Genomic DNA, 13,098 nt, shown 5'->3' with positions numbered 1-13,098 from the left:
ATAAAGCTTCATTCATGTCTTATGTTAACATCCTGCGGTAATTAGTTAGCAAGACCAGCCTTGTTTCTCTATTATGTCATATAATCAGAGAGCGAGAGTCAGCAATTCATAATATTTCCTGGTTTTGATCAAATAAATGGTGTAGAACTCCGGAAAAATTTTGAAATTAAAGTCAGTAACTAACTCACCTCAATTATCTGGTGCATGTATTTTCCTACTTCCTTTAGTAAATTATTGTCCAATTTTTACCTAATTTCCCTCTTTAGATGTTTTTACTCAATGCACTGCCTTATATCAATTTCCAAAATAGGTGTGGTATGTGTTAAATTAACATTATGCTGAATATCTTGGTTCCTGTGTTTATAGTTCTTATCCTTGGTTTCTGGACTAGGGAGTCATAAGTAGTCCTAACTTAATGGATATTTAAAATATGTCCAGTTTATTGTGCATACGAATACAGTGAATTGAAAATAATCTTTGAATAGAAAGTTTCTAAGAATAAGTAACTGTGGTAGCACCTATGCTTTGAATGCGTTCTTTTGCTGAAACTTAAGTGAGTCAAACTTGTCTATTTATATCCTTATCTCACTTGAGGTGAATTCATTCTTTGGTTTTAATCTTCACTGCAAAATTTCTGTGGGTTTGCACATATATTTAGAAACCAAGCTGAAAATGTAGGTATATATTCTTTTCAATGTTTTATTTTCTTTTGTTTTATTTGCATATGGGAGAATCCCTCAGAGAGACTGTGTTAAGAATATAATAAAATGACTTCTGTTGCTACCTACTATTAGTATCTTTTTCTTGCTTTTAGAAAAGCAAATTAATGATGAACTTCTAACTGGTATCTCTTTTTTAGGCTAATCTCACATTAAATAAGTTTTAATTTTTGTATTTTTAAAAGACTAGAAAAACAGCCATTAGCAATAATCCAGGCATTCTCTTACATTTGTGTAAATCTTTTATTCTTACATTTTTGTTTAGCAGAATAAAAGAAAGGTAAAATGTCAGGGGCTATGAATTTAGGAATTTTAAAAATTTAATATTTTTTCAGTTTGTAATTGTATATTGTGGCAGATTGGTTTACATAATGAAAAAATGGTTGCAATGATTTAGATCTTTATAGAAGAAAAACTGTAATACATGTCTGAAAATCAGTCTGAAATACATTGAAATAGCAACATAATGAATTATTACAGCTACAGTTTAATTTAAAAAAAGGTTAAATATTAATTAAGCAATGATGATAATAAATACCACCCTAACACAAAAAATGGCCATCATGTTTGATAAAATGCACTTAAAATATACATTGAGAGTGATAATTTGACTAATTTCCCAGATAATTGTTTCTATATAAGGAATGATTTATTATATACTTATGATTAAATCAACATTAAATTTGGTATTTTTGCATTCATATTTTACTTATTTATTTATTTTAATTATTTATTTATTTTTTCTAAATTATGAATAGTCAAAATGACTACAAAACAATCCTTATTTATTTCAATTTCACTGTCCTTGCAGAGTACGGACATGAGTCCAGCAAGCAGTACCACGTCACTTCCTGTTAGTCCTCTTACCGAAGAGCCAGTGCCTTTCAAGGTAAAAAATAAACAAGAAAGCATTATTTATAAAAATTTTAGGATAATTAATAAATAGTTTAAAATAGTTTATGTGTAGATGGTGAAGTGAACTGCTTTAATCTTCAAAGCCCTGATTTCAAATCTTAAAATCATTTTTTCGTGTGTGTGTTCTATTGTCATTCTATTGCTAACTAAAGGTAAAGGTTTGGAATGAAAATTACTGCTTTATGGGACGATTGTTTGTCTTACATGTAAATGGTGGGGTTTTATTGTAATAGGTTGATTCACATGAGTTAGAGGTTTTACATATTTTGTTTATATTAATTATATTAATATAATTCATAGGGGTAGAAGGAAATATTCAGCCCTCATCTAGTGGTTAAATTTTCATTAGCAATGCTAGGTTACCAATAATTAATGATATAATCCTTTTAAAATAAGAGTCAAAATCAAGAGTTGAAATATGGAATCATTCCACCAAACGTATTGTATTTAATAAATATTCAAGTAAATATGAAAATAAGTATGTGGTATGACTGGTGGCATTTTTTTTCAGTTTGGGAGGCTATATACATAACAAATATGAAGTCTTGTTTTGTCACTTAAGATTAGATGTTTCCATTTAAGCCAAAGCTTGTAGATCAACTATTTTATGTTTTTACTGGGGTATTTAGATATTATTGGTATTATTATAAATAAAAACAATTCTCAAGAGCCTGAGGAAAAAACTTAAAATGTTGGGATGATGTACTTAAGTGCACTTATTTCAGTATAGTTTTGTTTAAAGACAGGTGCACATTTTAAGATTATTGCATTTATGATTGTAGTATTTTAACATACAATTATGTTTTTTTTATTTTTCATATAAGGACTGTATCTTATTCAAGTTTATATTGCTTATACCTAGTACAGTTGCTGGCATGGATTTTCATATACTGAGTATTGCTGTCTTGTTGAAATGATAATTATAGAAGGCTATGAATTCAAATAAGAGTATTTACTTTTCTAGTTATGGATCCTTTTTTGCTTAATGAGAGTCAAATATTTGTTAGAAGTCCCTTTCTATACCTGCTAATTGTTAAATACGGAATGATATTCTGATTATATTATTTATTGAAACATTCTTTATTATTATACAGATAAATGAGAAAATAATACTAATACTACAAAGTTTGATGTTACCATTTTATGGTATGTGGAACAAATTTACCAAAGAAGCATATCTGTAACAAGATTTTGGTTGAATCCTCCAAACTTCACCAGAAACCATTTTTTCTTTTTAATATATTGACAATGATTACAGTCTTTGAAAATTAATGTATTTTTTAACAGAAGTTAAAAAAGGTTAGACATATTTCAGAATCTGCTGACATAAAGCTAATATAAATACAATTATTTTAGTTAGTTTCTCTAACTGGTTCTGAGAGATCAATAGTTTTGGGGTAAATGCAAATTGTTCTAAGGAAATTAAAACTTCCAAGTTCTTATAATATATAATATTGTCTTTTGATGGACAACATATTTATAGTGACTTTTAATTTACTTCTTTTGTGAAAGGAGTATTGCCTATATCTTTTCAAAATATTTAACTACCTATAAAATTATCCCTCTAGTGTTTATAAGTATCTAAACTTAAAATTCAAAATTATGAACTAAAACTTTTTCTGCTGCTTTCATTTTTAGTTTATAAATTGCCATTATGTAAATGAGTAATGCAATACTCATTTAATGTTATATAAGCACAAAATATATAGAACTATTTTGAACAGAATCTTAAGAGTATAAAGCATTGTAATTTCAAGGATATGTTGAGAATTATATAACACATAGAAGACATTTAAGTTTTCTTGTAACCATATTCTGAAAAAGTCTGATATTATAATTCATATGTCTAAAACTTTGATAAAAATTATGATATTTGAATAGCTAGGTAACTAGAAAATAAAAGGTTGTCTTTTTCACCTATTCCCCATGGATGTGACATGATATTTCATGTTAGTGTTAGATTAATCCTCTTAACCTCTTAACTTACTTTTCTAAGATACGGTGATTTCAGCACTCAACCCCATCACAATCCACCCTAATATTAGAAGAGCAAAACTTCTTCTAATATTGGTGGGTGATTGAGGTATTTGACTTTCCTTTTTCTTCTGGGAAGTAATTAGATTACTAGAAGAAAGGTATTTCCTCCACTTTCTTGGTCAGTTTTGGAAGCACTCAGAACAGTTGGAGGAAGATACATTGTTTTGGCTGGTATGTTTATCAAGGTGCATGTTTTTCTTTAAGCATTACCTTTAGAAAGACATTCAGATTAAGTTGATTTCAACCACATCGTTTGAAATAAAGACAAATGGTAATTTTTTTATAAAAAATGAATACTTTCCCACTAATACCCATGCCTTTATTCTTGAATGTTAGATGAGAAATTGGCTATTGTTAAGAATGTACCATAGTAAGAGCTATTAAACTAAGTATGGAAGAAAACAAGATGGCATCCTAGGGACTATCCCAAGGTAGATTAAACTTCAGAGATACATGAATTTAAAATGGTAATTCAGTCTTGTTGGAATCAAATGTTTATTTTTTCCAATATGGCAGCATTTTTCAATTTTGTTAATATTGGAGCCCATTCTTTCAAGTAAATAAAAATGATCTGCACTGAAAGATAGTCTAAGCCCCACATACATACCCACTTCTCTATTCCCCCACACTATGGTTCAGTTCCTGCTAAACTCGTGTTTACTGTTTAAAAACCATTGCTAAAGTGGTTTGTTTGGTGTGGCTATCCTTTCAAAACTGAGGACATTTCACACAAAAGTTCATCCAACTTTGTCTTAAACAATTGAAAAATCTGAAAACTTTGTGTATCTCATTGTAAATAGAACTACTTGACAAGAGATGAGAAGGCTTTCTCCATCTAGACAGAGCACATGAACTCCAGGTCACCACAGTCATCACCATTCCTACTATATTCATGCCAGGTGATGAATGCATTTGACTGTATTCCTGTATAGAAGATAGTGTATAATTCACAATCTTCCACATATACTACACATAATAAACTCCAGATTTCCTGGGCAGCCTCTTGATACTGAGGAGTTTCTAGGATGCTTGGTTCTAAAAAGTTTCTTTTATAAGAAGTGTCAAATTCTTTTACCTTTATAAACTATTGTTATGAGCATCTATTTGGAAACAAAAGGCAAATTATAACCTCTAGTTTTTGTTGTTTTTTAATAGAATATTCAGCATTATATCAACTGTACATACATATGATCTGACACATGCCACTACATCATTATAGAAGAGCCAAAGGATAACCAATTTTGCTTAGGTAGGAACAAAATGTTATCAAACATCAACAACAGAATCATAAAAGTTCAAGATCATTAAAGCGAGACATTGCTGTGATGAAAAACAGCGGATTGCTTAGCCAATAAGTTTTTTATAGTTTTCTGAGGAGTAAACCTGAACAAAATTGACGTTAATTTTAATGTGCTCATTCTATCCTTTTCTATCTTTTCCCTCTGGCATTCTCCCTAATTTCTTGCAAACATTGAATCACTTCCCATCTCATCTGCCTGCCATCTCCCTTTGTTAGCCGTGGTAAATTGCACCACACCGAAGATGGCTTCAAACCACTACATTTTACTGTTCTTTAGTAGGATGACTCTTTCAATTTTTTTGTACATATGCAGTTATTAGCAGCCTGAATCCATTTCTGGAACTAACACTCTTGAAGTTAAAGCTGGCTCATTGTTCCTGACCCTCCATAAAAGTACAGTTTATCATGAGCCATGTTCTTCTTGCTAATCATGTTCATCAGTTTTTGAATTTATTTGTACTTTAATGAAGCATGGTGGCTACATTTTAGTCTTTTTTCCTACTTAATGTTTTTTGATTAGATATGTTAGGAAATCATCTTATCCTACTGTACTGTATTACATTTATCCTGTGATAAATTCAGCAGGAAATTAAAAAAAAAAAAAAAAAAAACACTTCTATTGTTCTTTGGACTTCTGAAGACTTTTGTGCTTCAAAAGTGCAAAAAGGCATTGAGGAATATCCTCCATTCACCAATCCTTGATCAAAATTTAAAACAAACAAATGTAATTCAGTGCATTTCTTGGCCAATTGACTACTGCTTCCCTGGAATGTTTGCATTCCTGGAATGCCTAGTGGGATTGTCACAGTACCTAGAATGCACAATGGCACCACCCTCTCCGAGGTATGGCCACAGTCCCGAGGAACTGACAGTGTGGCACTTGCTTCTTTCCTGGGTCTCTTCTTATGAAATCCAAGGTTCTCTGACTTCTTTTCTTCATCCCTAGTTATTACTCTTTAGTCTAAAGAAACTCCAAGCTTCCCTCAGAGATGTTCCTTCTCTCCTTAAATGCACTGAAAAAGCAATAACAAGAATAAGAACAAGAAAAAACTCTTTGTTGTACTTTTTAGGAATAGAATTGTGTCTGAAGATTCTTCTGCCATGACATAAACCTAAGTTTAATATGCACAGAGCCACTTTGCTTAAGCAGAGGATGGAAAGGAGGAAGCAGAGAAATAAATAAATTGTTTCAATTTTTTTTTTTTTTTTTGGTAGGCTGGGTGTAATGGCTCACCCCTCTAATTCCCGCACTTGGGGAAGTTGAGGTAGGAGGTTCGCTTAAGCTCAGAAATTTGAGCCCAACCTTAGCAACATAGGGAGACCCTATCCCTATTATTTAAAAACGTGTATTCTACCATGAAATACTGGTATGTTAAGCAATAAAAATGATGCTTAACTTTACGTGACCATAGAGCCTAGATTCAAGAATTAGTAGTATGTAGTAACACACAGTTTGCTCCCTATTGTATAAAATAAAGTGTGTAGAAAAAAGATGGAGTAAATATAGAATTATCAATCTTCAACTCTGGATGGATCATACTGTTTTAAGAAAAAATTTCTGTAGTTTCTGTAATGACCACTTATTTCTATTTTTAAAGCAATGTTTATTTTTAATAAAGCAGAAAAGAGAATTGGGGGCATTAGAAGCAATGTAGTCTAATTAGGAGACTGCCTGGGATGATTGAACCCCAGTTTTGCCACTTTCTAGCTATATGAGACCTTGAGCCAGTTATTTTGTGTCCAAATATCTTATTTATAAATAATAACAGCAATTACTTCTTAATTAGGTTCTTATAAGGTTAAGTTAATAAATGCAAAGTGTCTACAATAGCACATAGTAACCCATATATAAGTGTTGATTATTATTTTTATGTATGCAAGATCTCCAAGTTCAATGCAAGAAAGTCTTATAAATAATGTAAGGCAGAAATTTTGCCACTGAACCCCTACTACCTTATTTTCAAATATGAAAGAAATATATTTTAAACATAAATTATTTACTTTGATGAAGATTCCAGTTTAACATTTATTTCTACAAGTCGTGCTATTTATTTTATACCCTTGAGTGTTCAGTTGAGCTCACATATCAGATTCCTCTTATGAAAAATGATTAATGGAAATGTTCCTTAATTTTGAGAAGGAGTAGATATAATGAATTTGTCTTGAGGGAAAACTGGTGAATATAATGGGACACTACTTGGAAAAAAATACATAATAGTTTCTGTAGCAATAAGAACATATATATATATTGGCCGGGCGTGGTCACTCATGGCTGTAATCCCAGCACTTTGGGAGGCTGAGGCGGGTGGATCAGGAGATCAGGAGATCAGGAGATCGAGACCATCCTGGCTCACACGGTGAAATCCCATCTCTACTAAAAATTCAGAAAATTAGCCGGGCATGGTGGCGGGCACCTGTAGTCCCAGTTCCTTGGGAGGCTGAGGCAGGAGAATTGTGTGAACCCAGGAGGCGGAGCTTGCAGTGGGCGCGGATCGCGCCACTGCACTCCAGCCTGGGCGACAGAGTGAGATTCCATCTCAAAAAAAAAAAAAAAAAAAAAAAAAAAAAAAAAAAAAAAAATGAACATATGATATCTCTTTATCAGGAATACACCATAGCAATTTTTTCTTTTGTTATCCAAACCTCCACGGTAACGTAACCTGGTAACCTCCTAAAAGCATACCTTCCAGTGAAGGAGTGTTATTTAACCACTTTAGAATACTGGGGAAACACTCGTTGTGAACAAAGCGCTGCTGCTGTTTTACTTGTTTATATGTTATAAAATCAACATAGTGAGTAGTTGCAATTTATTTTGTCTAAATATATCATTATATAAAAGAACACATTTGGAGACTCTAAAAGAGATCAAATTTTGGCATGACCTTCACAACATCGTCTGTTGTGTATCCTGCATAGATTTATTTTTATGTGTGTATGAGAGAGTTTTTATTGTTCCTTTTCATTTATTGAATGTAATGATCTCTCTTAGTATTAGAAATCGCTTTTTTTAAATATCCCTGGAAGAGCCCACTATGGTATATTTCTGCATTTCTGATAATTTTTTACTAAGTCATCTATGCATTCAAGAATTTGTTAATGAATCAATTTATCAAGTACCTACCATGTTCTTAGTAATATTCTAAGGCATTGGTATTTTGATGTCAACAACACGGACTAAATCCCTGCATTAATGGTGTTTGGGTTCTTGGGAGAAGAAATAGACAACCAGCAAACATATATATATAAAATGTCAGGTAATGTGATAAATGTTATGATGAAAAGTAAAGCGGAATATGAAGGATAGAAAGTGGCACTGGAGTGAGCTGGTGTTTCAAAAAGGATGGCCAAGGAAGGCCACTTTGATTATGGAACATTTTAGTATAGACCATAATAAAGAAAGGGAGAAAGGCACTCATGTTTTTATGGGAAGAAACCTGAGAATAACAACTGCAAAAGCAAGAGAATACTCGGTCTTTTCAGGAATGGAAGATATTGTGTTTCGAGTAGAATAAATGAAGAGACAGGTAATACGAGTTTAGGTCACAGAGAAATCTTATCATAAAAGGTCTAGTATGTCATGATAAATTCTTAAGATCTTATTTCACATATGATGAAAAGCCATTGGAGTGTTTGTCGAAAAAAAGAATGACATAATCAGACTATTGTTAAACTATTGCTTTGGTTTCTGTGTAGATACAGGCATTACTGGACATGGTAGAAGAAGGAAGTCAAGGCTTCTATAGTTGAAAGATTATGATGGCTTAAACTGGAGTGGTAAAAGTTGAGGGGATAAGAATTGATTGAATATTGAGTATATTTTGAATGTTGGGTCAGCAGAATTTGTTAATATATTGTATGTAGAATATCCTAAAAGAACAAAGTCAAAGATAATTTGTGATACTAATTTTTTAATGTTTTCCTATTTTTACCCTTTAGGTAACTTTCTGATGTTACAAATAAATAGATAGCATGATACAGAGATTAGTAAAATCTTATTTGTTTGGTTGGCTTAATTGTGTTAGTAGTGAGGCGGTAATTGTGAAATGGCAGATGATGTTGGTTTTGCAAGGGCTAATATTCAGTCCTACAAGTAATACTAATTTCTGGTAATATATTTTATTTGTCAGATAACTGAAAGCACGTAGGTAAAACTAAACATAATTTGGGATGGATGCTGATGAATCAATAATTATGGTATAGAAATATGATTCATTAATATATAGGGGAAGAAATAAGCAGGCAAAAAAATTCTTTGAGGGATAGCTGATGAATTTTGAATATAAAACCATGCAATAGGTATATATTTAAGGAATCAATGTGTTTTATAAAAATAATTTTAAGTAAACATGGCATCATTGTGGTTCTCTAATGGGAATAAATTTTAAGAGGGATCTATTATTTATACTATGTATATTTAAAGCAATTATTTTTGATTAATGTAATACAAAATGATAGTTACACTCATGTAATTCCAAGTAATAAACCATCTCAAAACCTGTCAGTCTAAAATAATAATTTATTGTTGTTATTTATGATTCTGTAGGTCGACCGGACTCATCTGGGCAGTTCTTATGTAGGGTTTTAAAGTGGGTACAGTTAGACTGAGGTGGAGAATGAGGTCGTCTGAAGACTCAAGTGAGGTAGACTCCCAGGATAATTCCTTTATTCACAAGTCTGGTGCTGGGCTGGAAACACTGTACCTACTGGGATTTCTCTCTCTCTCTCTCTCTCTCACACACACACACACACACACACACACACACACACTGCTCTATTCTACTTCTGCCTCCTTCTTTCTGTCCTCAGCCTCTCCATGGACTAGCTTGAGCTTTCTCACAGTATGCTGGTTTTGGATAATTAGACTTGTTTTATGATATCTGGCTTCCCCTAGGGTGCATGTTCCAGAGGAAAAGAAAGGAAAACATGACAGTCTAATTAGGACTAGACCAGAAATACACAGCTTCACCTCCACATCTTTCTATTGATTTAGCAGTTCCAGGGTGTGTCGACGGTCCCTAAGACTACCCCTACATTCAGAGATTTGTAAGAAGACACGGAATTCAACAAAGATCACACTCTCCTCTACCAGCAATGTAAATACAGGACATGTATATAATGTTTCTGCCCAGTAAAGGCTGTTAGCCAACTCAGCACCAAAGGATTTTCCTGGGGGCTTATTATGTAGGAACCCTGTACCTAGGTATATATCAATATTCTAAACTCCCAGAAGCAATCAGGTATTTAATGTAAACAATATTGTACAAATATTGTTTGTACAAACTACTTAGGGACAGTGAGCCAATCTTACCATTTATGGAAATCTTTATATGCACGTAGGACTCTGGTTACCAGTCAGTCAAGTTCTTATATACCAACCAGTGGCTAATCTTGCAAGTGGGCCTTTCTAAGCACTGTATATTAATTTGTTCTCTATCTCCATCAGTTTAATTATTATAATATTTAGCTCCCATAAATAAGTAAGAACATGTATAATTTGTCTTACTTTCCTTGGCATATCTCACTTAACATAATGACCTCAGGCTCCATCCATGTTGTTACAAATGATAGCATCTAATTCTTTTTTATGACTGAATAGTATTCATTGTGTATATGTATCACATTTTCTTTTTTTTTTTTTTTTTTTTTTTTTTTTGAGACGGAGTCTCGCTCTGTCGCCCAGGCTGGAGTGCAGTGGCTGGATCTCAGCTCACTGCAAGCTCCGCTTCCCGGGTTTACGCCATTCTCCCGCCTCAGCCTCCCGAGTAGCTGGGACTACAGGCGCCCGCCACCTCGCCCGGCTAGTTTCCCGTATTTTTAGTAGAGACGGGGTTTCACCATGCTAGCCAGGATGGTCTCGATCTCCTGACCTTGTGATCCGCCCATCTCGGCCTCCCAAAGTGCTGGGATTACAGGCTTGAGCCACCGCGCCCGACCATGTATCACATTTTCTTAATCCATTCATTTGTTGATAGTCACTTGGATTACTTACTAATCTTGACTGCTATGAATAGTGCTACAATAAACATGGGAGTGCAGATATCTCTTCAATATACTAATTTCCCTTCTTTGGGGAATATATCTAGCTGTGGGATTGATAGATCAAACTGTACATCTATTTTTAGTTTTGTGAGGAACCTCCAAGCTGTACTGCATAGTAGTTGTACAAATTTCCATTCCCACCAACAGTGTATGAAGGTTCCCTTCTCTTCACTCCCCCAAGCATTTGTTATTTTGCCTGCCTTTTGGATAAACACCATTTTAACAAGGATGAGATGATATCTCATTGTAGTTTTGATTTGCATTTCTCTGATGATTAGTGATGTTGAGCACCATTTGATATATGTGTTTCCTATTTGTATGTATTCTTTAGAGAAATGTCTATTCAGATATTTTGGCCATTTTTCAATTGCATTGTTAATTTTTTTTTTCCTATAGAGTTGTTTGAGCTCCTGATTTATTCTGATGTTAATTCCTTGTTCAATGGATAGTTTTCAGACATTTTCTCCTATTCTGTGAGTTTGTCTTCACTTTATTGTTTCCTTTGTTGTGCAAAAGCTTTTTAACTTGATGTGATCTCATCCAATTTTGCTTTGGTTGACTGTGGTTTAGGGGTATTAATTAAGAAATCCTTGTCTAGTCCATGGTCTTGGAGAGTTTCCCCAGTGTTTTCTTTTAGTACTTTGATAGCTAGGTCTTAGATTTAAGTCATTAATCCAATGTTTCTCTGTTGATTTTCTTTCTGGATGATCTGTCGAATGCTGAATGTGGGATGTTGAAGTCCCCAAGTATTATTGTATTGGAGTTAATCTCTCTCTTTAGCTCTAATAATATTTACTTTATAAATCTGGGTGCTCTTGTATTGGGTATGTATATACTTACAGTTGTATCCTCTCGCTGAATTGACCTCTTTATCATTATATAATGACCTTCTTTGTGTCTTTCTATATTTTTTGTCTTGAAATCTACTTTTTTCTGATATAAGTATAGCTAGTCCTGCTCTTGTTTGCATTTGCAAGGAATGTATTTTTCCATCCCTTTATTTTCAGTCTATATTTGTTTTTACAGGTAAAGTGTATTTCTTGTATGAAACAGATTATTAGGTCATTTTTTTTTTTTATCCATTCAGCTACTCTATGACTTTCAATTGGAGAGTTTATTTCATTTACATTCATTTACAACATAAACAATGTTATTAATAAGTAAGTACTTACTCCTACTTACTCCTATTTTGTTTTCTGGTTGTTTTTTCCTTCTTTCCTCCCTTGCTGTTTTCTTTTGTGTGAAGGTAATTTTCTCTGGTGGTATGTTCTGATTTCTTGCTTTTTATTTTTCTTTATCTGCTGTGGGTTTTTTGATATGAGGTTACCATGAGACTTGCAAGTAACAACTTATAACCCATTTTTTTAAACAATAGATTTAAAATGCAATGACAACATGGATTGCATGAACAAACAAGTACAGAGAAAACTATTAAAAATCCTACACTTTAACTTCATCCTCCAACTTTTTAACTTTTTACTGTGTCTATTTATATCTTATACTATGTCTTGAAAAGTTGTTTTAGTTATTTTTGTTACATTCATCTTTTAGTTTTTCTACCCAAGATATGAGTAGTTTACATACCATAGTTATGGTGTTATGATATTCTGTGTTTTTCTGTGTACTTACTATTACCAGTGAGTTTTGTAACTTCAGGTGATTTCTTATTGCTCATTAACATCCTTTTCTTTCAGATTGAAGAATTCTCTTTCTTTAGCATTTCTTGTAGGACAGGTTTGGTTTTAACAAAATCTCTGTCTTTTGTTTGACTGAGAACATCTTTATTTCTCCTTTATGTTTGAGGATATCTTTGTCAGATATACTATTCTATGATAAAGGTTTTTTCCTTCAGCACTTTAAATATGTAATGCCATTCTTTCCTGGCCTGTAAGGTTTCCACTGAAAAGCCTGCTGCCAGACATACAGGAGCTCCAATGTATGTTGTCCCTTTTCTCTTGCTGCTTTTTGGGATCCTTTCTTTATCCTTGTCCTTTTTTAGTTTAGTTATTAAATGTCTTGAGATAGTCTTCTTTGGGTTAAACCTGCTTGGTGTTCTATAAATTTTAGGTACTTAAATATTTATATCTA

The 13,098-nt window shown here is 32.9% G+C and overlaps 1 protein-coding gene across 8 annotated transcripts in view; it reads left to right on the top strand.

Annotated features, from left to right (window-relative positions):
* Positions 1–13,098, top strand: part of CCSER1 (coiled-coil serine rich protein 1) — a 1,438,304-nt gene that overhangs the window by 565,708 nt on the left and 859,498 nt on the right. For all 8 annotated transcript variants that reach the window (XM_050790436.1, XM_050790437.1, XM_050790435.1 and 5 more), the window contains exon 7: positions 1,531–1,608. In XM_050790436.1, the coding sequence (XP_050646393.1) occupies positions 1,531–1,608 (78 nt within the window). The remainder of the gene's footprint in view (positions 1–1,530; positions 1,609–13,098) is intronic.

This window comes from Macaca thibetana, chromosome 5 (assembly GCF_024542745.1).
Source record: "Macaca thibetana thibetana isolate TM-01 chromosome 5, ASM2454274v1, whole genome shotgun sequence".
NCBI lineage: Eukaryota > Metazoa > Chordata > Mammalia > Primates > Cercopithecidae > Macaca > Macaca thibetana.
The sequence above is the reverse complement of the archived record's forward strand: the minus strand, read 5'-3'. Positions and strand labels throughout refer to the sequence as shown.